Below are 27,484 nucleotides of genomic sequence, written 5' to 3'. Positions count from 1 at the left end.
GCAAAAAATGCATATGCAAAAATAAGACAAAAAATCTTTAGATGGGAGTTGTTTTGCTTGTATTTTGCAAATTTAAATTTACTTGACAAGATTGCTTAAAGTAAGCTAAATAATCTATATATATAAAATCCCTATGTGCGTCCAGGTGTCCGTGTGTGGGTGTCTTCTGAGGGGCACGGTGCGATGCGTGATATTACTGTCAGAGAAAGTTAGAGGCGTTTTACGGAAATACAAACCAGTATTACTGCGAGAGGAAATTAAAGGTACACAATACAGTGACGCATATTACAGCCACATACAAGCCAGTATTACTGTCAGAGGAGATTAAAAGCATATTACCGACGCACACGCCTGTATTACCGTCAGAGAAAATTAAAGGTATAATACGGACGTACAAGCCAGCGGACGTACAAGACAGTATCCTTCAATAAGGGCGCGCACAGGCATCCTTCAATAAGGGCGCGCACAAAAAGGCGATCCTCAAAAGGGCGACCTGAATTGGGTGCAGCGAATAAAGGCGCGTGTAAATAAAGATCTGCACCTGTTGCTCTTCACATATTCCAGAGCCATTTGAACTAAATTATCTACGAACGCCTTTATTCGCCACGCTCAATTGAGGTCGCCCTTTTGAAGCTCGCCTTTTTGTGCGCGCCCTTATTGAATAGAGCCGTACAAGACAGTATTACTGTCACAGAAAATTAAAGACACACAATACACGGTGGCAGCCCACGAAGAACGGTCAGCTCAGCAAGTAAATATCAACAAAAGAAAGGCTGAAAGAAAGAAAAATCCGACCAACAAAAAGAATGAGGTCAAAGTCCCTTGCCATTTAATATAGACTGTTCCTACTAATGTTTATGCACTACTGTTCTAGCGCACATTATTGTAACGGGCTAAAAGACTAGTTGTCAATAATTCTTACAATAATGAAAACTAGACTTAATGTCATGATTTAAATATTTTTCATTTGGCTTAGATTTCATTTTTTGCAGTGCAGAATAAAACGTCATTTTAGGTTCAGTTCCTCATCCATCTAAATGGATTCCAAAACTCTTCTTTGCCATTAAATTTTGGAATTAGTATTGATCTCCTAGTTAAGAACTTTGCTGTTCCTTTTTTGACTTCGATTTTGTCTAGCATTTCTGCATTTGTTATTTGTTATTTTGATCTCCTGGTAGTGACCCTTGCTTTATCTCTTGACTGTGTCTTTTTCTACCAGTCTTCAAACTTTCTTGCCTTCTAGGCATAATAGGTATGAGCATGTGCACACTCCTCCCAGCTTAGACTTAACTGTATAGTGGTCCTTTAATTTTTTGTTTTACACATCATTTATTCCCTGTGCTTATGTTTTCATTGTGTCTTTAATACATCATTTTTTATGAAATATTCATTTTAATACATATACACCATACATGGGCAAGCACATGAAGAAGACATCTGTCTTTTTTCTTGCCTATTGACCTACCTGACAGGTTGAGGGGTCTCCTCAGCATGCTGTATTGGTTCAGTTGGTTCTGGCACTGGAGAGAAGAGACATAAATAGATGCAAATACACCCTACACAAATGTTGTGAATAAATCTCAGAGAGGAGTATTCTGGTCGTAAAGGGGATAAAGGCTCCTACAGTTTCTAAGTAAGCTCCTAAAGAAGCTCTATTATGCACATTCAGAAAATGGGCAAGACAGATGTTAAAAAAAGAACAAACTTATTTTAAAACAACTCCATTTAACATTCATCATTTTTCCATCTCATTCTGACAGAATGTGGAAGTAGTCAAAACAAGCCCTGGTGAAGCCACTAGCTTGCTCAAACATAGCCACAGCAATTTAGAGATGACCATCATCTATACACACTTTAAGAGGAAACCAGTGCAAACTGTTGGAAGAACACATAAACTTCATAGCATGTGAAATAACATGTATTTGTACACTTTGTAACTATTACTATAGTTATTATATTTAAACAGGCTTGGTTTCAACTAGTGCTTGGTAGCTTGGTCTTTTTTTTGCCTACCGTTGGCTGGTATGGGTTTCTCTTTAGTTCCCTCTTTTTCTGTAGACACTGCTACTTTTTTGATCTCATCCTTCTCTACCACTGTCTAAAGATATAGAAAATTGATACATTTGGAGTCATAGAAAAATAAACACATGTAGTTCTTATGTGTTCACCATTATGAATGTAGAGAAAGTGTTCACTAAATCCACTCCGTACTTATCTATGTGTTTAGTCTGACCTGTTTTTGGTGACTGTCCTTGTTGGAGACTACTGGGGAGTCAGCTGGTTGGGGGACAACCTTCTCCAGTCCTTGTTTGATCCAGCTAATAACACTGCAAAAAGGAAAGGTGATTAGAAAGCAGGCCAGCATTTCAGGGAGACTGTTAACTTTAATTTGCTGATGTTTCTTTTATGAACTGCATCTAATGCCAAGTCACAGGTAACTGTCCACAGCACTGGATCAAACATTAAATACAGTTACCTGGCGGCAGTGGGAGAGGATGGCTGGATGGCTGTATTGTCAACTTCAGACTCTTGAGAAGCTACAGACACCACTTCAATAATTTTAATGTCTGGAGGAGATTCTGGAACAAAGAATCCAAAATGATGTTTCAGTGATACAGATTACATGTGCCATCTACATCAGTTGGCTGCTACGGGATCATTTTATTACAATAGATGCTGTATAAGTACTTTTGAATCCATGCAAACCATTCACACATATACAATAATATATATATAATATATATAATGAAAACTGATTGTACTGGTCAGGGTGTTTGAATCATTAATTTGATTCACTTTACACTTAATTCAAAGGATGGCACCAAGGATCATAAGAAGTATGTTCATGTAATTCCAGTTCTTATATTACTTCACTGACTGCCAATTAAATTGGAGAGTTATAAAAATTACTCTTCTGAAATATGAAGCTATAAATGGTTTATCTCTTCCTTACCTTACAGCAGGGTTTCATAAAGGATGTTGCGCCTGTATTGGGTCGTGAGTAACTGTTATAGTTGATGGTAGTGGGTCGTGAAATGGTTTGCAAAGTGGCTTACAGTGGATCACAATGGGTTGATTAAGCAATCTACAATACTCTGACAATTGTCCTTGATTATGACACATCCATTATATGATTGTCCATGAGGAGACCCTCTCCCACTTCCACACTGACTATTGTCCAGGCATTCAGCAAGGAATGTGTCTGGAAAGGGCAAGACTGGGTTGCGACAAAAAAAAAAAAGTTTAAGAAACCCTCCCTTACAGAACATATCAATGCCGTCACCCCATGAAGCACATTCTCAAGGCCTCCTTAAAATTCTGAAGATAAATAAAAGTAGTGCAGGGGGCAAAGCCTTTTGCTCTTAGGTACACAAACTCCTGCAAATCTACCTACTGTACCAATATTACAGAAATTCCATTGTTTTACTGTTTTAGAATGTTCTAGTTAGAGTTGCTGCTGATTTTGTTCCATATTGCTCTTTTTAAATTGCATTTTAGGTACATTCGCATATAGTATGTGAAGCACCTATTGTGTTAACCATATCTGTCTCTTTCTATTCGTCTGTCAGTGTGCATGAACCAACTCAGCCTCCCATCGACCAATTTATTGCAATTTGGCATGCTTATTCTTCAAGGAAATTTCTTCAGGCAGCTGAATTTTGATCAAACAGATCACACTATACAATGTTCTGAAATTTCAAAATCACCAATTGAAAACCTTTGGTGAATTTGCAAACCTATTTATCTTTAAACAGGGGAAAATTCTGTGGACTGCTATCTACAGATTGGTTTACTGTTTCAATTTTACCTACAGAGAGATGCTTGAACTTGTATATTTTGTATATTTTCCTCTTTTACTCATCTGACAGCTGCTCAAATACCCAATGTACAGTATGTGAGTCAGAGGCGGAGAGAGTGTGAACGAGCAGCACACACAGCAGCACCCTTTTCCCACTTCTTTAGGCGCATCAACCAAAAATGTACAGATAGAGAAGAGATTGGGGGGTACAACAGGAAAAGAATGTTAAGGATGGAATGGCCAGGCAACAGGAATAGAAGAAGGCCAAAGAGGAGGTTTATGGATGTGGTGAGGGAAGACATGAAGCCAGTCGGTGTGGCAGAAAATGATGTATAAGACAAGGATAGATGGAATAGAATAGAATAGAATAGAATGCCTTTTTGTCACTATACACATGTACAATGGGATTAAAAGCAGCTCCTCCAGTGCAAACATATATGTAAAACACAACAAATAAAAAAACAAATGGTGCAAAAAGTTGCAAAAAAAAGTTCTGTGACGCTATATACATATAGAAAGAATAAATAACTATTGCACTATTGGGTTATTGCATATTATTTAAATATTGGAAAGAATAAATAACTATTGCACTATTGGGTTATTGCACATTATTTAAATATTACACAATAATAATGATCATGTGCAGTGAGTAGTGGATGTTGGACCCTGAAAGTAATGATATTGTACAGTATACAGATATTGCACAGTTATTATCAATACCATTTAGATATTGGATATTACACAGTTGATGGATAGAAAGAAATCCAGGGGTTGGGGGGTTAGACTGTGTAGTCAGTGCATGTGTGAGTTTAGAATGGTTATGGCTTTTAGGAAAAACTGTTCTTGAGTCTGTTTGTCCTTGTTGTGATGCACCGGTAGTGCCTCCCTGAAGGCAACAGGTCAAACAGATCAAAGCCAGGGTGGGAGCTGTCCTTGATGATGTTTTTTGCTCTGCTGAGGCAGCGGGAGGTGTAAATGTCCATCAGGGAGGGGAGAGGGCAGCCGATGATCTTCTGTGCTGCCTTTACTACTCTGTGAAACCTCTCCCTGTCTGCCATGGTGCAGCTGCCATATCATACTGTGATACAGTACATCAGCAGGATATTGATGGACGAGCGGTAGAAGGTCAGTAGCAGGTTGGAGTCCAAGTTGTGCTTTCTGAGGACCCTCAGGAAGTGTAACTGTTGCTGAGCCTTCTTGATGACTGCTGTGATGTTGTCTGTCCAGGAGATGTCAACGGAGATAAGAATGCCGAGAAACCGGAAGGGTATGGACCCTCTCCACACACTCACTGTTGATGTAAAGGGGGGATAAGTTTTGCTGTGGCAATCCCTAAATGGGAGCAGCTGTTAGAATGAAAGTGATTGTATAAGTTCTTATTTATTTATATCATTTAAAGAAGTTAATTGTTTTAACAGTGTAGGAGGAGAACAGGCATCCCAGCCATAAGATGTTTTATTACCCAGATGTAGGGCCATTATGATGACACAAGCAAATTGGCCAGCGGGACGAAGAAATAAAGTTGTACCTGGCCTGAATGGTTTAATGGATGGACTGATAAGAGCAGAGGATTCGGAATTGTTCCATTCAAGCTCCTTCCTCAACAGCACCCTCCATCAGTCCCAAGGAACCCCGACAGAGCTGCACTTCCTGCAGGTGTCCCAACTGGGTTACCATAGAAGGATCACTGCCACCTAACATATAGGGGATGGAACAACTCCCAACAGAGGTGAATTAATATACTCCAAACACTTTACATTAAATGCACATAAATTATGTACTGTATGTTTTTCCTTGACCTACTGTAGTCTCCATTAACAGCATTTATTATGAAATATTCATTTTAATATATACTGTACACGCCATACATGGACAAGCACATAAAGAAGATGTCTGTCTCTTATGTTGCCTACTGACCAACCTGACAGGTTGAGGGACCTCCTCAGCATGCTGTATTCAACCTATTTAAACACATTTTAAGGTAATGGGGAGTTAGTGCCCATCCTGGCAGCATAACAGTTCATCATTGGTCACTCTCACACACATAAAATAATGCTGACTCATACTGGGACAGTTTAAAGTTGCTAACTAAACTAGCATCCATGTGTTTGGAAGGAAAACTGGAATAAGAGGTGGGAAATACATGCTGAGAGCACATTAGGAGAGCACAGATGTGATCAATTGCCTTGAAAAAAGGGCCTGAGTTGCCTCAAAAGTTTGCATATTGTAATCTTTTTAGTTAGCCAAAAAAACGGTGTCATTTTGCTTGACTTCTCACAACATATAATTGTGTCCAAAATATTCCCCCATACTACAGAGCTACCTCACTTGCTGGGTCAATTTAGAATCAAGTGTGTTATTGGGAATTTAGAAAGTCAACTGGAATACATTAGGAGAGCAATCTGACTACATTCTGACAGTGAAGATGCCGGCATTTAAACTTAAAACTTCAGGAGCTGTGAGGCAGCCGTGCTATGCACTCAGTAAGGACATCACCCTCCAGAGAAAGCTGCATTGTCTCTGGAGGGATAAAGTAAAAGTAATAAAGTAATAAAGATATCATATTTTGTTAAGTTTCTCATTGCTGGGTACAGGTTAAAGGATGAGCACTATGTTCAATATTGGTCTGAAGGGACACAAGACATTTTTAAAAGTTTTATTAAAGTGTATTATAAGAAAACATTTTTACAGGGAGGCACAGTAGCACAATGGATTGAATTTCCTGGGCTATTGTCCTTGTGGACTTTGCACAGTCTCATGTCAGAGTGGGTTTTCCTCCTGCATCTCCAAATTGTCCTTTGTGCATGTAAGTGGGCTCTGGGATAGACTAGTGCTCTCTCTGCCTTGTGCCCAGTACTACCAGGATAGGCTCCAGTACCCTTGTGACCTTGAATTAGATTAAGCAGGTTTGAGAACATTCTGAATGTTATTGCTTTTTGCCCAAGTACGCTGTTTTTTATTTCACATCCCAAAGATGTGTAGATTAGGCAGACTGTCGACTTTAAGTGAGTGTGAGTGTTTGCATGATTGTGCCCCTCTAGGGACTGGTGCCCCATCCTGTGTTTGTTCCCTGCTTGTGCCCAGTGCTGCTAAGATATTCAACAGTTCCCCACAACCGTGAAACAGATAAGCAGGTTAGAAGAAAGGTGAATGGATGCTTTTGGTGTAATTGAAGCTGTAAAGTACAGTATACTGACATTTCCCAGATTTTAAAAGCTTCATGAACTCATACCTTCAGTTTGGGGTGGAAGCTGTGGTTCGACTTTTGCTTCCTAGTGAAAAAGAATCAATTAAATATCACAATTAGTCAGATTCATAACTCTTTAACAAGGGTCAAAGCAGTCTTAATGTTTATTTTAATTCAGATTAAAAAGTGGAGAGGATTAATTTCTGCAAAAATAACATCCTTCATGCTACACACAAATGTTTTTGGGGTGCAAGTATTAACTATAGTAATTTAATTTACTGCATACAAACTGTACACAAATCTGTTTTGCTCTTGTTTGTCATGAAGCACAGTAACACAAAATTTATGTTGATGTCACAATATAATAACTCATCTTAGATATGCAGTACTAGTTTGCTAAAGATTTTATAAATGATGACAGGCCATCTGGCATTACACTAAACTGGCTTCACTTGACCATGAGCGCAGTAACCTGCTGTGAGACATGTTCACACTCTGCCAGGTTGCTGTCAAAGTCTTCAGTTACACTGCAAATTATACAAGCGGACATGTCCTACAGAATTTAAATTTCAAACATCTTGAAGGTCCACCTCTGTTAACAATCCTCACTGAGATTAAACTGATTTCACCCATAGCCTCTTAGGATGAACATTTTGTAGTGAAACTCTAACTAGCAGTCATAGTTAACATTCCACATGTTGCATTTCTGAGCTAGACCAACATGGTTCATAACAGATATTTCTAAGCTTTACTTACCTCGATATTTTTGTCCTCAGTACTAGACTGAAATGCTTTGTACTTGCTCTCTGGCTGAGGGACCACCTTACTCAGTCCCTCAGTTATCCAGCTGAGGACTCCCCCTCCTTGCCTGTAAGGACATGTGGTTTAAGAGAATGTCACTGCCATTATGAACAACAATCTGTGCCAAGATATGTCAGATTGAAAGATCGGCTTGTCTTGCAAAGCATTTCACTATGCAGGTGCAATACTTATAGCACACTAAATTAAAACTACTGAGCAAATGCAGTGAAACAAGAAGACTGACATAAACTCAATATATTATGACTAGCTACTATTAGATTACAAGAGTTTCGCCTGTTGCCTCAAATATTGTGTTCTTGAAGATACAGGCTGATGTTTAATCATCCTTGCATATCCCAAAGTATAAACAATTAGACGTAATCTAGTCATCAAGAAGTTCAAACAGAACATATGCACTTTACTATCATAGATCACCACAGTATTATGTCACCTGTTAGACTGCAGTAGAAAAACATGTAAAAACAAGAAGAAAATTCCAGCTCCTGTAAGAATATTCCCTAATTCCAAACCAGCCAGCCTTCTCATAATGCTGAGCTTACTGAAGCGGATTTGGAACACACAACCTGTCATACATGTCATTATTGGAGTCTAAGGTCCACCACTGAGCCTTTATCTGTCACACTATTTTAGCACATCAATCTTGTTGTCCAAAGCACACTTTATAGTCGCTTGATTGGTTGCTGCCTTGCTTCTTTGTAATGTGATGCTCTAATTTTTCCTTCACTGGACTTCCGTACCACCAAAAAGGAAAAGCAACTATTGGAGCTCTCATCTGTTCAGGTCTCCCTTGTCACTGGTTGTGCTTTTTTTCCCACAGTCCCAAATGGGCAGCATATTATAACATTACCAAACCCGCTTCATCTCATTAGGGTTAATGTGGGCTGCAGTGGACCAACACTGGACACGGAGTCAATCCTCTGAAGTATAGAGTAATATTTCTGACAAAATAAAGCAAGTAAATAAATAAAATTATATTTATACTTTGTTACTTATTTCTTAATGTGTTTTTAACATTATTTCTTCATTTATTTATTTCAGTGACACACACACACAACATGAAATAAGCCCTGAAATGAAAACCGTCACTTTCACTCATCAAAGATGAGAGGGCAGGTTCTAGTAAGTATTGTTTTTTGATTGGCAAATTGTTGGTAGTGTGGACATAAACTATTGTGTGTCAAAGTGCCACATTTACAGCAGACATTTCAGATGCAAACTCCTAAAAATGAATTTGGAGTTTCTGAAATTAAAGAATAGTACATCTGGACAACTTTTTCTTGCACTCATATCCACCACAGACATGCAAATGGGGCCACAGGATTCCCAAGTCAAGCAAAGCACATACGTTTCACCAATCAAAAAACAGAACTTGGAGAGCCCACCCTTTCAACTTGAATGTGTGAAAGAGACGGTTTTCATTCCAGGGGTTATTTCATGTTGTGTGTGGTGTCACCAAAATAAATGAATGAAGAAATATTTAAACAAATATATAAAGAAATAAGCAGCAAAAAATATATTTAGTGACACATTTTTATTATTATATTTATATTTATTAAATATTACATAATTATTTATACTCACATTTAATGTCGTTAGTATTTATTTATTATCATGTTTTACAGCACATTTATTTGTTTGAGTATTTATTTATTTAATTGTGTCCAGTAGTACTAGGATGTTGTACCATGTTAGCCATTATGGATGTAGTGAGAAGTCAAGCAAAATGGCATCGTTTTTTTGGCAAACTAAAAAGATTACAATATGCAAGCTTTTGAAGCAACTCAGGCCCCTTCTTCAGGCAAGATGTGATAGATTGCCTTGAAAAAAGGGCCTGAGTTGCCTCAAAAGTTTGCATATTGTAATCTTTTTAGTTAGCCAAAAAAACGGTGTCATTTTGCTTGACTTCTCACTACATATAATTGTGTCCAAAATATTCCCAAATACTACAGAGATACCTCATTTGCTGGGTCAATTTAGAATCAAGTGTGTTATTGGGAATTTAGAAAGTCAACTGGAATACCCAGAGGAAAAGACACAAAGGGAAAGTGTGAACCTCATATAGACAATGGCTGGGTGCGGGATTGGAATGTACAACACCAAACCTGTGAGGCATTAGTAGAAACCTCTGTGCCATGTGCCATCCAGTGTATTATACACTGCAAAAAATTAAATCGATGCCAAGTGAAAGTCTTCAAATCATGATATTAAATCTAGTTTTCCTTATTCTAAGAATTATTGACTAATCCAAAGAAATTTGTATTTATGATTAATTAGCTTACTTTTAGAAATCTTGTCAAGTAAATTTTGCTTTACCCCTTTGTTGGATTTTTTTTTGCTAAATACAAGCAAATCAAATTCCATTTAATGTTTTTTTGTCTAGTTTTTGAATATGAATTGTTTTCAGCGTAGTTAAGATGAAATTTAAAAAAGTGTATAATTATAGAAGGATGCCTATCATTTCATGGTGACACAATTTATTTTGCTGTGGGACACCCTTACTCTTTATCCATTATCTTAAAAGTCCAGTAAAGAATTTATTCACTATGCCTTCCATTCACTGCTTCATTGATTTTTGCACAGTGCGGGGGAGACTTAACATAAAAATGAGCAGCTCAAAATCTGGTCAGCCAAGCTAATTTGCTGTACTTACTCATCTGCAGGATTCCTGGAGTTTTCATGAAAAAGATGCATAAACAAGTACAGTATGTGTTAAAAGTAAAAAAAAAAAAGAAAAATTGCTAAAAGCAAAATCCAGAGCTTGAGCTATAATACACATTATAATACACATCTAACCTGGATGAAACACTGTGTAGGGAGACAGACTAGTGTAGAGGGGGTGCAGTTGTGAACCTGATTCTTGCATGGTACATCGTATTATTATCAATTAAACATTCTGGCCCAGAAACAGAAAAAATATTGTCCTTTTAAAATTAGCGTAATTTTTTGCCCATCGCCATATTAAATTCCTGATTCATTCATTTGAGGGGTGTTCCCCTGCAAGACTTTGACGGGACCACCAATCACCACTTAAAAGAGTTTAAAGGAAGCTGCACTGTTGGATTAGTGTAACAGAGTCAGAATGAATGAGAACGGTGTAGGTTCAAGTCCAGGTGGAAACAAGTGTGTACTCCACATGGCGCAAGTCCGTGGCAATCTGTATTTAATTTCTCACTCTTTTTATGAGTTACTTTTGTTCACTCTTTTAAATAGTCTGTTTTTAAATTGATTAATTCATCAGTTTTCTTACCTGCTTATCCAGATCCTGTACATAGGGAGCTACTGTCTACTCTGGCAGTATTGGAACAAAGCAGATATCAACCTTGGATGGGTTGCTGGGGCAAACACATCTTCACACGCGCGCCCACACTCACTTATACTTGGGCAATTTATAATCATTAATTAACCCAACTGGCACTTATTTGGAGAGAAAATCCACAAAAATGTGTGAAGAAGATGAAAATGCCACACGGGCAATGCCTGAAGCTGGAATCCAAGCTAAGACAGTGGCAAACCAGCATCCCAAAGAGCTGAACTTCTTTTCTTTGTATTTTTAATTTTAAATCTACATTTAGAAACATACTCATGATAAAAGTCCAAATGACAATTTAAAATTCAGTATCATGACATACAAGCAGAACATACCATTCTCAATACCTGCTTTATTCAGTTTAAGGTCAGTCTTCATTCAACTAAGTTTGACTTATTTTATTGTTTAGACGAGTTGGGTATTTGTCACAAGATCTGCCATAATAGCATTGAGTGATAGGGGGCAGCAATGCACTATTTTAGCAGGGTTATTAAAAGACGTGCTGATAGTTAAATAACTGATTTTATCCAATTTCTGATCTGCTCATTCCATTTGAAACTTGCATGAAATCTAAGACTATCCTGCGACCAACAAATGCAAAACAGCAGCTAATCCTGGGCACAGTCCCACCCAAACTTACTACGTGCTTGCTTACACAGTGTCAATTAAAAGTTTTCTATTAAACAGAATATCCAGAGAAAGCACATGTGATCAGTGGGAAAACATACCAACTCTACATATTAAGCAAAGATTTAAACCCACTGTTCTTGACTTGCGGGGCAGTGGCACTAACCACTCTGCCATTGTGCAGTCCAATATTCCTTCATACACCAATTTCCAATTGTGCTTCATCCATTTTGAAGCTGAAGTGCCCAGGCCTACTATGGTATCACTGGAAGCAAGAAAGGCACAAACTCTGAAACAACCGGTTCAAAACAGAGTACAATATTTTACACACATCTACAGTGCACCAATTGAATCACCATTCAACTCCACATTATGTTTTTGGGATGTGAGAGTACTCAAAAATAACTGAGAAAAGTCCTTAAAGGCTCATGGAGAAAAGGCAAGCTTCACTTAGACAGTGGCTGAGCCAAAATGTGAGACAGCCGCGCTAATAGCTGTAGCATCCCAAAACAAAAACACTACCCACAACTTGACCATGCTGTGATGTCATGTGACCATGATATTAACACTCTAATAAGTAATAGGTATAGGCCCAACTCACCTGCTACTCTCCAAGGCTCTGGAGCTGTCTTTTGCTTGGATATCTGGAATAAAAGGAATGTTTTTTAAGCTTGTGTCCACTTTTAAATAATACAAGCTTTTAATTTTGTTAGAAATAATGTGAATGAAGCTGTTCCTCTCTTAGAATGATCTAGGTCCTGTACCACACATTCACCTTCTCTGCCATACTCAGGTCTTCAGTTACCTTTTCCTTTTAAAAAGAGTTTCATCTACTATTTTATGTTTTATTATAAATGGAGTATGTGGAGGGCTAAAATTCCCAAATAAATTAGACTAAGGGGATTTACCTAATTTTCTCAGAAATACCCTATAGTAGAAGACATGTTATAAAGTCAGACACTATCCTTCGCAAACTTAGGCTTATGTGGAGGTCCAAGCAATACACCATATTGGACCAAGGTCAGGCTGTAGAATATGTACAGTCCAGTCTGACTTGCCTATAGCTTCAGAGCACTGATGTGTCATCAGATCAGACATGATCAAGATAGATTAATTCCATAACTGGAATCTGAGAAGAATTTGCTAAGAAATTCAGCCAAAAAACATCTGTAACACCAATCTTTACAAAAAAAACACAATTTTGGAATATTATTGGGAAGATCAAGATATCCAGGCACTGCATGCCAAACCAAATCTTGAGGGTGAATTCAACAGATTTTCTGAAGGTTGGCCTAAGGTGGACATTAGATCAGGTAAGGTCAGGTTGGGTTGGGGAGCATACACTGGTACAGCGTGTTACTGCACCCACCAAACGACAAAACAGCTTGGGATCCTGGTGGCAACCCTCCAGGAAGACACGCAGTCCAGTCCTACCGTCTGGAAATGACAATCTATCTGCCGTAGCCAGGTGTTACATGGGCGTCCCCTTGGCCTGGTCCAGCTGCTCTGGTCCTCAACAATGAGGATTCTCTGAGTTGGATCACCCTTGGGGAATCGAGCCACATGGCTGTAGTGCCATAACTGATGTCTCCTCAAATGCAGGCAATGTGCCTCATGTAGTGCCATAACTGATGTCTCCTCAAATGCAGGCAATGTGCCTCATTCAGGACTCTGTGAGCAACAGTTCGTTTGACACAAAGTCAAACCAGCTGTACCCAAGGATTCCCCAAAGAGACATAGTACCAAAGGAGTCCAGTCTTTGTCTCAGGTCACTGGTAGCGTCCATGTCTCGCAACAATATAACAAAACAGGAAGCACCAGTACTCTAAAGACTTGGACCTTTGTCCTTTTGCAAAGATATCGGGAGCACCACACACCCCTTTCCAGTGACCTTATGATGCCTCATGCTCTCCCAATCCATCTACTGACTTCATTGGAAGAGTCACCAGAGACATGAATGTCGTTACCGAGGTAAGCAAACCTCTCAACAAGGTCGATGTTCTCTCCGCAGATAGACACATTACCAATGGTTGTGCCCAAGAGGTCATTAAAAGCCCAGATCTTGGTTTTTATGCAGGACACTTTCAAGCCCATACACTCGGACTCCACGCTCAGTCTCTCAAGTGCCCTGATCAGAGCCTCCATTGACTTTGCGATTGACATCATCTGGGGCAAATGATGTTGAATTGTCCTCTTGGAATTAGCCAGGGTAGGCTATTTTTGAGGTGAACACAACATCTAGCTCAGGACAGCTCACAGTGGCAGAAAATGTTTCTCAGAAATATACTATAGTAGAAGGCATATTGTAAAATTACACACGATCCTTGCCAAGCTTAGGCTGATCTGCAAGTCCATGCAGTACAGTCTAAGGACCAAGGTCAGACTGCAGAACAATATAGTCCAGCCTGACTTGCCTGTAGTTTCAGAGTGCTGGTGTGTCATAAAGTCAGAAAAGAACAAGATAAATTCATTTCATAACTGGAATCTAAGGAGACGTTGTTAAGTCATTCAGTGAAATAAGATCTATAATAACAGTCTTTACAAAAAGACCAACTTTTGGAATATAATCAGGAAGGTCAAGATATCCAGGCACTGCAGACCTGGCCACATCATAAGAGTGAATTCAGCACATATTCTCAAGGTTGGCCTAAGATGGACACCACCAGGGGTAAATGATGTTAAACTGTCCACTTGGAACTAACCATGGCATGGTATTTTTGGGGTGAGGCCCAGCATCTCACTCAGGATGGGTTAAAGTGGCAGAAATTGGCTGTTGAAGCCTCTTATCTCATATGGGATAATGAATATTACTGTAGGCAGGTACATAAGGCAGTTACTTAAAATAATAGTCAACGTACGTGTATGAAAAACACAAAAGGCATCTTTGTACAAATTCATCAAATATTCGTGAAAATTAAAATGAAAAAAAATCTCTGTTTGTCCTATGGTATCTGAAAATGTCAGACGCATGCTCTGCTATGGATATACTCATTTCAAGACCAAGTCGGGACATGACATCTCAACTGAGCAATGAATAAGCTGATTTGTGAGAATGTCATGAAATATACAAAAGAGAATATTCATAAATAAGAGTGAACCATACCTTCATTTTTCTGCTCCAGCCATCGAATAGCAGCATAAAAAAGAAAAGTAAAATAATGAGGAAGGAGAATGGGGTGTGCATTATGTGAAATGTTCCACAGTTGTCTTTTCAGTTTTCATAAGCTAGCTTGACTCGATTTGGGGCCCAGACAGAGAATAAATGCCAGCCTTTAGTGCATAGAATGACCTCATTCTGTGACTTTGAGAGCACACTGTGGCAAAGAGGCTGCTTCTGGCTCTGATGTCCACTACTTCCCACCACAGTCACATCATTACACAGTAGAATAATGAGAGAAAGGGTGATTGAGGATAGACTAGGGATTCCAATTATGATGGAAGAAATGAAAGGAATAAATAAAAGAGAGATGCAAAAAGATCAGTGCCATTAAATGTATTTGTTAGAATGCTTTCGTAAAATACTTAGTAGTAGATTACAGTGTCACTGTGAATGGTCAGCTGGAGTAGCTGTGGGGATTTCTGGTACCAGGACATCATTCATGAAGATGGCACAAGCTCCTTTTGTTTAATTGTGTTTTCTTCAGTATTTTTCTACATCCAGAAGACAAGCAGGTTAGACTATTTGGCAAGACTAAATCAACCTGGTATGTATTGACAAGCCCCATAAACAGATAAATTCCAATCAGGAAAACAATTGCTCCTGTTGAATGCTCCTGCTCCCTACAACTTTATAAAACGTCAATGGACAGACAGATATATTCTTGACTAGCCAGGTAGCTACCCTAAATGAGTATTGTAATTCATGAAGGTTAAAGTTTGTAAATGGAGAAAGGCTCTGTTCTTAGGGAAACTGTGGAACCTATCACTAGGAGAGGACTCTAATGTCTCGAGTACCTACCTTTTGTGTCACCCATTACATTCACACACCCACCTAATTCTATTCACTGTCACAGAGTTACACCCAACATTGCTGAACACACAGTAGGAATCAGCACTGGAAAGGGAAGCAGTTCATTGCAGGACACACTCACATTATTAGAGTTAACAAAAAATCTAGCAGGAAATCTTTATTATGTGGGTGAAAAACCCCAGAGAAATTAGAAGAAATAGCACATAAAACAAAGGGGAAAAATGCAAATTCTGAACAGAAAAGGACAGGCTTGGAAGATGAATCCAGATAGGTGCATGCCACCAAATTCTCACTTGGAAATCATTCAGCTCTTGTCATTCTTTTACTAATTAATTGGAGAGTGAAAGTTTTTATCATTTATTGAAGTATCTTACGCAAATATATATAGTGTAAATAAAATACAAATCACCTATAATACTGTGCATATTAACCTGTATTATCTTATACTTTATACTAGGAAACACTACACTCAAAGAAATGTAGTTTATGTGTTACTCATAAAGCACATCACCACAAGTCACTTTGCCAAGCTTACTTCCACCTTTGTCATGCTTGCCGCATATGACTTGTTTTTGGCAATAAAAACAATCAGTTGGCCTGGGTACTGTACTTCACTGTAATCAGATGACACCACAGTTCTTTTCCTGTTGGCTGTGCCACTGCTTGCCATTAAAGCTGCCGTTCTTTTTCTGTCAGCAACGCTGTGTGGTTGCACCACTGTTCTTTTCCTGTCAGCCGGGGTGTGGGGCAACACCACCGCCTGGCATTAGAAAGGCCCGAATCCCAGTTATGTGACTGAGGTGGACCATCCACGTATCATAAGCTCTCGATTAAGATCAAGATATGGGTTCAAGGTCCAGTGGTCTGTGAGTTTTTTGTGTGACAGACAGACAACCCTTAGCATTTTATTTTTGTATAGAATAGATACTGTACATACAATATGTAGATATCAATAATTCCCCTATACATCTATAATAAATCACATAATATTACAATACACAACCTATAATAAAACACATAATACATAATAAATTACAATATACTACATTTATATATTGCTCACAGTGTGTGCATATTTCTGTAATTGTAGAGGCATTAACTACTTCAAGTGTGCTATTGCGATTGAGAACTTAGTTCAACAGAATTCCTATCAGCCAGCAGATGGCACCATAGGTACACTTCCAGGGATGTCTGAAGTACAGTTTTTAAGACCCCAGTCTATTTATTTGAGATAGTGTAAGCGTGGAGATGCATTGTTTCCAAGAGCCTCCACAGGGTATTGTAGTCTGGAAGTGTTGGGATTTTGTGACTTCCATGACTCCAGAAATAATTATAATGATGACCCCAGAAATAACTCCAGGGTGGAGTTTAAAGACCTCTCCCTGTCAGAGAAACGTTTAATGTAGAGATGGAAGTAAACAAAAGGTTGTCCTGGCTTTAGCAACAGAGAAAGTTAAAATGACCAAGGGGAAATGGACAACGTGAGAACGTGGGGAATTGGGTAAGCTCTCCACACAGAATAATTAGGCCTTTCGGCATTAAAGTTTTAGGTTTAAAGGGGCTTATTTATAATTTAATTACTTTTTTAACTGGGCGATTGGCCTCCTGTGAAACCTTCTAATTTTATTTAATAAAATTCAGTGGTTTTGTTTACCCCAGAGGCCTGACAGTTTTATTTCTGGTCTGCACTTTTACTATATAGTAAAGAAGCACTTGGTCAGAACCAGGGCTGCTATCAATGCTGCATTATCCAGGAAAGTAGCAGGACTGTAGAATGCATTGAAGGAGTACACAGGAAATGAAAAATGTTTTGACCAAGCCATTGAAAATGGTCTGCCACCAACAAAAGATGAAATTCATTATGTGTATGTGGGGAGCTCTAAGTTTAGGCACTCCTCAAGGAAGAGGAAGCATAATGGGGGGACAGGATGACTATATGTTAATAGTCCCCAGTGGGATAGATGGCAGCAGTGATACACTTTATGCTGTCTGTGGCTCAATGTCTCCACTTGTAACGGACAGGTAATTGAGGTTTGCCTTGCCCTTTAACCATGTGGGTTCATGTTTCTAGCAACTCCAGACGGCCATTGTTAGTATATCTGGCAAGTAGAAAAAGCTAAAGATGAGAGAAGAGGTAGTCCAGAAGAACAAACTGCTGGTAGGTAGATAGATGGATCAACCACCGTATCATACTGTTATACAGTAGCTTGAAACACTTTTGAATGAATATTTTATTCTGTTTTTTTTGTACCTTGTGTCTTATTTTATGCTGTGTCTTTCTATAAGATTACTTTGGCCTGCATAATATCATATGGGTATACATACATACACACAATAAACTTTGTTGCACTCTCCACCACCAATAGAAGGCCATGCTTGAGGCTTTCAATTACAAAGGAGATAACCTAGCATGGTCTGGTAATGTTGACTTTGAGTGTTATCACTAGCATTGCAACACACCAATGATGCTAATGACACACATATTCATGAACAACAGTGAGATTTACAGGTGACAAATCAATGATCTTTCTCAGATCACTTTCAAGTAGCCTGGGCATCTTTGAGGAATATAAAACATACATTGAGATCTTGATGATGATATTACAGGAAGAACTTCACTATTGTCCATAAGTAACAGAAAGCTTCACAGATACAACATCACTTGGAGGCTGAAAGCTAAATTTAGCTTTCCAACATCTATAGAGATGTTGTGCCAGCCAAGGATTTCAAGGATCTCTAGGGAATACATTTGACCATGGGATGACAAATTGTAGAAGTGAAATGCCACTCACAGCCTGAATTAAGCCTTTGACCATCTCCCATCACCATCTGTGTGTGTAGTGGGTTTGGACTAGAGCATCCTTGGACTACTGTGGATATGTGCTAGGGCATCGTCAGTACAGAGTCTTGTTTCTCTTTCTTTGATAGATGTGTCTTGTATCGATACAGCTAACACATCATATTTCATCAATACAACAGTATGGCGTTTTATGGACAAACCTGTCTGATACCATTTGTCAACAAAACAATGCCCAAAGACACACTATTACCACTGCACTAAAATACTTATGGTATGTCAGCAGCCTTTACTCTCTCTAATTTAACATTTGGAGTTTCCAGCTCTTGTTTATACCATCAATGGAGTTTTGAACTCATTTTTGGGTATCCATCCATCCATTATCCAACCTGCTATATCCTAACACAGGGTCACGGAGGTCTGCAGGAGCCAATCCCAGCCAACACAGGGCTCAAGGCAGGAACAAACCCTGGGCAGAGCACCAGCCCACCGCAGGGCACACACACACACACACACCCACACACACACACCCACACACAAAGCTTACACTAGTGACAATTTAGGATCGCCAATGCACCTAACCTGCATGTCTTTGGACTGTGGGAGGAAACTGGAGCACCCGGAGGAAACCTACACAGACACAGGGAGAACATGCAAACTCCATGTGGAGAGGACCTGGGAAGTGAACCCAGGTCTTTTTGGGTATCCTTATTTTCATACTAAATTGGCCTATTGCTTTTTACTCTAACACAGCAAATGGCTGTACTAGAGTGTGGCTTGCTATGACTTAAGTCTCACCCAAAAAGCTGCTGGCTATCTCTTGGCTCCACCATTCACCTGTAACAGGAAAGGAGAATGTGGAGCCAGATGGTGATGTCAGAACTCTCAGTTCTGCAGACACAGGCCATCAACCACCAGGACTTATGATCTCAGCAAAGTGAAAGACAGCCCAGGCTTTTGAAGGATTGAAGGGTTGACATCACAGATGTGTTTGTAGTAAACGTTAACAGCAGGAGAACATAAAATGCTTAGTGAGTCATTTTCCCAATTACATGTCTACTAGTGTTTGTAAAAACCCTCTTTAACTCTAGCATTAATTTCTGCATTTGAGTTTGTGATGTAGACTTAATTTATTCAAAGTAAAGTCTAATATTATTAGATTTAGGTAACACTTTAGTGTAGGTACTGCAAACATGCTTCTATTACTCATATACAGTTATGTAACAAGACCTTAACAAAGGCTTCTTTTGGCCTTACTATGATTTATAAAGTATCCATGAAGTGGTTTTTCACCTTTGTGCTGTATGGCATATTGAAATGCTGGTAAAATTAATTAATTATGAATATGAAGGATTTACAAGTCTTATACTCAAATATGCAATATCAAGAGAAACCTGTCTCAGTTAAGCCACCTCAGACCATTAAAAAAGGTATTTATTTTAGGGTTAGGGCAAATCTAGTGTCTCAGCCTGTCTGTGTTGGGATTGGGGAGCCGTACGCCCCCTGGTGGTCCACAGTACTTATTTCCATTCATGACCCAATCCATTTTGAACATTTGTGCACTTCTTTTGACACTATTGTGAAGGAAAATTGGACATTAATAGGGGGTTTTCTGGATCATTCCCTGCACGTGATGCCAATCTCTTAGCCTGGAGGTTATTTTAAATGCTCTTTTGTTAGAACTATAAGGTATTCCAGAGGAAAGCAGCTTAAGGTCTGCTCCTCTGGGGAGCAAGAAGGCAACTAAAGGCCTGCCCTTTTAAAAGGGTGTGACTGACCACAGAGGCATTTTCAGATGTGGCTGTGAGGTGAAGCTTCTGGCATGGACCCACACTGCACTGAACAGGGTCTGTATGACCCGGTAGTGCTTTTTGTGAGGTCTGGAACTATCCCAGAAAATACCCCCCCACCCCATCCTTCTAGTTGATCTCAAGCAGATCCTAATATCAGATATGGAGTAGAAGCAAGGGTTCACCTGACAATGAGGTGAAGGAGAATATGCTTGTGTTATAGGTGAGAGAAGGAGGAAGGTAGGCAGGTTAGTCCTGCCCTCGAGTGACTTAATGTTTGTTGTTCTCCTTTTGTAAATATTCCTGTCTTTGTGAAAACCTATTTTTTTTCCAACAAAACCATTATTAGGTTTTGTGGCATCTGAATGTAATATCTAACACCAGGAATGGCGCACTGCACGATAACATGCAGTGAATACACTTGACTTGAGCATTTCTAGTTTTTATACTCTTTCTCTGTATGTTTAGCATTAGTTTGCTCAGAGGTTGATGTACTTGCTGCTTCCTGAGCAGCTCTTCTTTCCTCCATCCTAGTGGCCTGCTTCTTCTCTTTTTTCGTCTGCATCTTTTCGTGTTAAAACTGATTAACTCAGTGTTTGTGTTGCAATTACTTAGTACGTTTTCTTTCATTTTTCACTCAAGCTGTGTCAAGAATGATTTAAGATATGAAGAAGTAGGGGAAGTGACGGCGAAGGTAGTAGGGATGAGAAAGGCACCCATACACATGCGGGGCACAGCCGCCCTGCTGGCCCCTGCCGAGAGTTGATTCTACAATAAAATTAAATAACAATAAAAAGTGGAACAACCTTGGAGTTCAACCATCACCCCAAAAGTGGATAGTAGATGTCATGTACTATATGTGTACCTTATTTCAAGTCAATAAGTCAAACAGTTTGCAAGCTATAGGTGATTTAAAATCCTGGATAGACAAATGAACAGCTATTGTATTATATGGATAGATATTATAGAAAATCTGAATTTGCCCCTCATACCTCTTCAATAGCATTAGCCCTGGGAATTCGAGGAGATTCTGATGGCTTGGGGAGGATGCTGTCAAATCCTTGTGTGACCCAGGACAGTATGCCCCCTTGAGTGCTGCAAAAAACAAAGAAATGTACTAGAAAACCCACTATGGAAAAGAATGAAAACAGTTATAGTAACTGTAGTAAATGTTGTGTTAATAGCAAAGGATATGAAAAGCAGTCAGGTGTGTTTTTTAGACAAGAAAGTTTTAAACTAAATGCACTAGTCATAAAGTCCTCATATTGTTTTCTATAAAGTCTGATTAGAAAATTATGGATATATTAAATCTTTTTCTTTATAAAAATTGATCACTTACTGTTTATTCTCAGTTTGGGCCTCTGTTGTTTCTGATGATTCTTCTGTGGGCTTCTTTGTTTCTGGTACAACTGCAAAAGAAAATTAATTCTTAGCAAAAGAGAATGAGCGGCCTCATAGACATGAATTTAAAGAGAGCACTAGGGGGCACTCAAATGCAATCAATCAGTGGACGTGTGTGAGAGTGATGATATATTGTTTACTATGGTAGTTTCAGTGTATGCATGAAGATGTGGGAGTGTCATATAACAGAATTAAGTTATAATACAATATAGTGTGCAGTGTCTTTGTTTTCAAAGAGAAAAAGGACAGGAGCCTCTCAGTGTCATGGATATAGTATAACAATATTATAGATGACATAATGAAGTTTGTATGTCAAAACTAAAGGAGCATTGTAGAATAAATGAACACACTACCTAACTGTGAAATGTTTGAAACTGGCTTCCAACACGTCCAACTCTGGTTCAGAGCCTTTTGTTTCCATGTTTGAGTAAATTGTGCATACTAACAACTTAGGGCATTTCTCAAGTGGCCCCCTTAAACTGGGGGTGGTTTTATAGCACAGCAGAGAGCCAATTAAAAATTTAAAATGTAGGCAACTCAACAAACATTCAAAGGTATAGATTTCAGCTGAGGGTTTGGGGTAGGGAACTGTCAGCTTCTGCATCCTATTCAATGTGTGATGTTGGAAGGCAAAGGGAATCTACAAGTTCCTGTCCTCTATTAGTAGAAATAATTTTGTTGAAAATGGGCATCACAGGGACTCATTACCTCTCATTTACCAAACTATTACCTGCAACATTTGTCTTTGGCTGAACTTTTTCTTTAGCTTCTACTTGTTTGGTAACCTGTTAAAGAACAATAAAAGAATAAGATTCAGGGTGTTTCTTGAAGATGTGACTCATTGATAATACACCTAGAAGTATAAATAAGTGAGGTGTATATTAAGCAAGGCTGAACCTGGTGGGTTCAGTCAGCTTACTCTAATTATTGATTTAACTGGGGATCAATTACTTTTTCACACAGAAGATGTGGCGTTAGATAATTTTGTTCATTAGAAAATAAAATTTAAAAAGAGTGTTCTTCTTCATTATGTAGGATTCGGTTCTGGTTAAAGCTCTGGTGTTAACAATTTGCAAAAAAGTGGAAATCAGGAAGGTTCAATTATTTCTTTATGAAACTGTAGGTGAAACATACCATTGTACTGTAGGGTGTAATTTTCACAGATTAGGTACCACCTAGACAGCACTTTTTCAGGTGGTGATGGGAAAGAAAACAACTACACTAGTAAAAAGAGAAACCTGTCTAAATTAAGTCTTATTTGCTATTTATTGCATACCTAAAGGTTCACTTCTAATCGGCTATAACATAGCATTATACAATCTGTTTAGTACAATTTGGGGTAGTTGGGTGCCTTTCCAGCTGGAACTGAACATAGAGCAGGAACCAACCCTGGATGGGATGCCAGTTGATCATAGGGCACACTCACAACACGCATCCAGGAGCAGCTCTCTCTAAATCTCAATAAATATTAGACACCCGTCAAGCAAAGGTCTCTATGTAAAGAGCTAGACAGAAGTAGCCCCAAGTCACAAGGCCCAAATGTGGTTAAAATGTGAGTTTCTAGCTTTCGTCCATGTATCTCTTATTATTACATGCTGTTGGATTTGCTTGGGTTTACTGTTTCATTTGGAATGCAAACCGGGGTGAATTTAAAGTCAAAATAAGTGGAGTACTATTTGGATTGGCTAGCAAGTGAAGTGAATATAAAAGTGTGATATGACACTCACTGTGTCCATACAAGGCAAACTCCTTCCTGTTTTCTCTACAGATTCTTTGGGAAGGAACTTATTGCCTCAGCTTTATTTAGGTATTTATCTAGAATTGGCATTTATCAAACAGAAATGGAACTTCCACCCATGAGTGTGAAATCTAGCCATCATGTTGTTAGACCTTGTCCAATTGGCATTAACGTGTCAGTTCCTCTTTACACCCTTTAGGAGGGTGAGACTTCCAGTCTATTATTATTTCTAGTTTAACCTCTACTTCTAATAGCCAGAACACACTGCAACAATCCACTGTATCATGTAACCCCAAACCTAAGCTGATCAATAAGGAAAGAAACAGACAAATCATTGAGATAAGTTCTCCTTACCGGTTTTGGCGGTGGCTCTTGTGGCACTGCAACAGGAGTCGGATTTGGCTTTGGAGATGACTCCTCTTTGTCTGTTTCATCCTTTCCCAGTTCCCTTGGGGGTTCTGGTGGCTGAGGGACGATCTTCACCACCCAACTAAACATCCTGCAATGTAATGAAAGTCATGTCATAGTTGGAAAATACGTCATGCAACATGATGTCTTCTTTTTTTTGTCCATGTTTTTTGCTGGAGTTAGGGGAAGTATCTTTTTACAAAGCCACAGCAACATCATGTCAATGCAGAATTAGGACACAATTTCAGAACAGTTATAGGAAGAAGAGAAGTTTTATACATTTGAATAAAAAGCAAGCATCGAACAGCAATGGCAGAGTATTTAGTGCACAGTTTGCAGTAATAAATGCAAAATACAACAGTTCGAAGGTTAGCGAGTTAAATGTTGAAAAAACAGGTTACGTTAGGGGTAAAGTTAATGTCATTGAGAATGTGTGTACTCTTCACACTAAATCTTAACTACACTAACCTCTAACCTTATCTTCTATCCTAGAACTCTACTGGTGTTATTTGTTAAAATTGCACTTAGCCCATGGCGCTGTTCACACTAAACCCTAACCACAGTTTCCTCTAACCCTACTTTCACCCTGAAACTACACTAATGTCATTGTGATGTGGCTTGATAAATCGATGATATAGGGGCTGAACCTATTATCAGAGAAGTTTTATGAACATGGAGCCATGTAAGTGACACATGCACACTTTCAAGCATGCAGCAGATGTTCTCTAAAGCACAACATATTGCTCAGGTCAATGTGGCGCCAGAATGGTTAAATGAGCAGATGTGGAAAAGACTTGTCTGTTTCTTATGTTGTTGTCATATGCATGAAACTGGTGTCATATGTCTGCTTGTCTGTCTGGGTTGATTAGATATAGATGCAGGATTCTGTCTAATTGTATTATTAGTAAGATCAAACAACCAATTTGGAAAACGTTACTTTTATTTATAATCATAAAGAATATTGATATTCTGTGTATAGAAGTAAGAGATTTGATTAAAAGGAAAAGTATCTTGCTGATTGACTTCATTATTTTTTTGTAAATTAACGGTCTTTGGGCAGTGGCACAATTTTAATACTGCTGTTTCACAACTCCAGGAATTCTGGCCAGGACACGATGTGGAATTTGGATGTTCTCCCATCGTCTGCTCCACTTTTTCTCTCACACGTCCAAAGATGTTCTGGTTAGGTTAAATTGGATATTCCAGGTTGGTGTGTGGGTGTGTATGGCCCCTGTGATAGGCTGCTGCCCTTTCCAGACCTTTTCTAGTCTTGAATCCAGTACTGCTGAAATAAGCTTGGGCCCCTCATGAACCTGAATGATATTAGGTGAATTTGAGAAAGGGGGTTTTTACTCTGGGTCCTCTGGTTTTGTTCCAACATTCTAAAGAAATGCAGGTTAGGGTAGGTAACAGCTCTAAACTGTCCCTGTATTAGTGAGTGCTTGTGTGTGCCCAAGGGATGGACTGGTATCCTGTCTAGGGCTGGTTCCTACTTTGTGACCCTAAATTAGAGAAAGCAGATTCAGATGGATGGATGGATGTATTTTCCAATTATGCAGTTTCTTATATTGTGGATGGCACATCTTATTTGTAAGCTTACCTGCTTGCTAAACATAAAGTATGTTTACTGTTTGTGACAGATGGGTATCTGCAAGAGTGAAAGGGAAAGTCTACAGGACGGTAGTGCGACCAGCTATGTTATATAGGTTGGAGATGATGGCACTGACCAAAAAGCGGGAGACAGAGCTGGAGGTAGCAGAGTTAAAGGTGCTAAGATTTGCACTGGGTGTGACGAGGATGGACAGGATTAGAAATGAGTACATTAGAGGGTCAGCTCAAGTTGGACGGTTGGGAGACAAAGTCAGAGATTACGTTGGTTTGGACATGTGCAGAGAAGAGATGCTGGGTATATTGGGAGAAGGATGCTAAGGATAGAGCTGCCAGGGAAGAGGAAAAGAGGGAGGCCTAAGCGAAGGTTTATGGATGTGGTGAGAGGGGACATGCAGGTGATGGGTGTAACAGAGCAAGATGCAGAGGACAGAAAGATATGGAAGAAGACGATCCACTGTGACAACCCCTAATGGGAGCAGCCGAAAGAGGAAGAAGAAGATTTTGTTAAATTTGTTACGGGTATGGCCAAAGGCAGAAATCATACTAAAAGACTGCTTGGGCTGATTACCAGCTAAGGGTGCTCTGTGTAGTCTTTTTTTTCTAATAGTGTTGGCTTCCTCACACAATCTAAAGACACAATTTTAATTTGACTGGTAACTATAAATATGTGTGTGTTCATATGTGAGTGTCTTCCCATAGAAGTGAAATATCAAAAAAGAGATCTTAACAGATTTTTGGTTTCTCCTCGACAATAACGAGATCAGAAAGAAATAAAATGGAGACGTTGTCTTTAGTCTCCTACTTCTCAGATTTTACTCCAGAGAAAAAAATACCCTGATATTCTTACAAGGGTCTCCCCTTGAGTTCCAGTCGAGATCTCAGCAAAGTCACACAGTGGGCTGTGAATTGACATGTTTTTTTGCACTTTGAAAGTATTTGTTTGCTCAGTAATATGCATGGACGGTAGTAATCAAACACTTTACTAAGATTACAAAACTGTAGTCTTTGCTTTTGAATAATACTATTAGCTGCTCTAATTTATATTGCTGTGGTCCAGTTAGATCAAACTCACTCTAGAAGAAAAGGCAGACAGTGTGGCATAGTGGTTAAAGACTTTGGATTTCAAATCCTGAGGTTGTGGATACAAATCCTGCTACTGACACCATTGTGTGACCATGAGCAAGTCACTTCATTTGTTGCCTGCACTCCAATTAGCAAAAGAAAAAAAAATGGAACTGATCTCAAATGTTGCAAGTCCCCTGGATAAAGGAATCATTCCAATAATAAGTAAAAAACTGAGAAGTCTTGAAAGAGATTAAAACAAGACTAGTAAGAGATCTCACAAAACATAACATGCTTTTCAAACCAAATTCTCAAATTTGACACCATTTACTTCAGTTGTATCTCATGCTTCTTTTTGTTGTCTAAAACTGTTTCTCCTGAGGGATTCTAGGGGAAACACCTTTGGCAAAGTTGATTCTTAAATGAAACATAATTGTCATTTCATGAGCCATCAAAGATCAACCTTTGAGAATTAACATTTTCCCGTAGGTTGTGTAATGGATTAGCATCTCATCCAGAGTGACTCCCTGCCTGGTGCCCAAGTCTGCCCGGGTAAACTTCAGCAGCTCACAATCCTCTCTAGGAATAAACAGGCTTAGAAGATGGATGAAGGCATTGGCTGAGCTACACACATCTGTCAATGAGAATACTGTATAAAGTTTCAGTTATTTTTTTAATACTCAGAACTATAAAAATATATTACTGATGTCTAGTATGCAAGTAGAGAGACACATGCAACAGACTAAAAAAAATTATATTCTTAAAAACAATGCCATCTGTTTAATGTTACCTTCATGTCCTTTATATTTGGATGTTCAGCATATTATACAGTGTATGGAAGTACAGAATTCCACAAATAACAAATTAGGAATTAATCCAGATGAAAAAGAGATATCATAATCTCATTATAAAAGAATACTTTAGATGCCCTTGTAATTTTTTTTCCAGTTTTCCTCCGGTACATA

General features: G+C 38.9%; 1 protein-coding gene and 1 long non-coding RNA gene across 8 annotated transcripts in view; both read right to left on the bottom strand.

Moving 5' to 3' along the window:
* Positions 1 to 12,382, bottom strand: part of cngb1a (cyclic nucleotide gated channel subunit beta 1a) — a 95,556-nt gene extending 83,174 nt beyond the window's left edge. For 2 of the 7 annotated variants that reach the window (XM_051931487.1, XM_051931488.1), the window contains exons 1-7: positions 10,459 to 10,663; positions 7,743 to 7,854; positions 7,032 to 7,071; positions 2,477 to 2,579; positions 2,234 to 2,327; positions 2,014 to 2,098; positions 1,466 to 1,520 (exon numbers count right to left, since the gene is read on the bottom strand). In XM_051931487.1, the coding sequence (XP_051787447.1) occupies positions 1,466 to 1,520; positions 2,014 to 2,098; positions 2,234 to 2,327; positions 2,477 to 2,579; positions 7,032 to 7,071; positions 7,743 to 7,854; positions 10,459 to 10,499 (530 nt within the window). In that variant the 5' untranslated portion in view covers positions 10,500 to 10,663. Of the gene's footprint in view, positions 1 to 1,465; positions 1,521 to 2,013; positions 2,099 to 2,233; positions 2,328 to 2,476; positions 2,580 to 5,720; positions 5,878 to 7,031; positions 7,072 to 7,742; positions 7,855 to 10,458; positions 10,669 to 12,343 lie in introns of those variants that run through there. The other 5 variants (XM_051931490.1, XM_051931492.1, XM_051931491.1 and 2 more) reach the window with 5 other exon arrangements.
* Positions 12,383 to 21,291: 8,909 nt separating this feature from the next.
* On the bottom strand, positions 21,292 to 22,489 carry LOC127529258 (uncharacterized). The gene is made up of 3 exons (XR_007935932.1): positions 22,431 to 22,489; positions 21,639 to 21,708; positions 21,292 to 21,394 (listed from the first exon to the last, which is right to left on the bottom strand). It is a non-coding gene; the product is annotated as an uncharacterized LOC127529258 (long non-coding RNA).
* Positions 22,490 to 27,484: the final 4,995 nt, after the last annotated feature.

Source organism: Erpetoichthys calabaricus, chromosome 9 (assembly GCF_900747795.2).
Source record: "Erpetoichthys calabaricus chromosome 9, fErpCal1.3, whole genome shotgun sequence".
NCBI lineage: Eukaryota > Metazoa > Chordata > Cladistia > Polypteriformes > Polypteridae > Erpetoichthys > Erpetoichthys calabaricus.
Note: the sequence above shows the minus strand (reverse complement) of the source record. Positions and strands in the feature narration are given on the sequence as shown.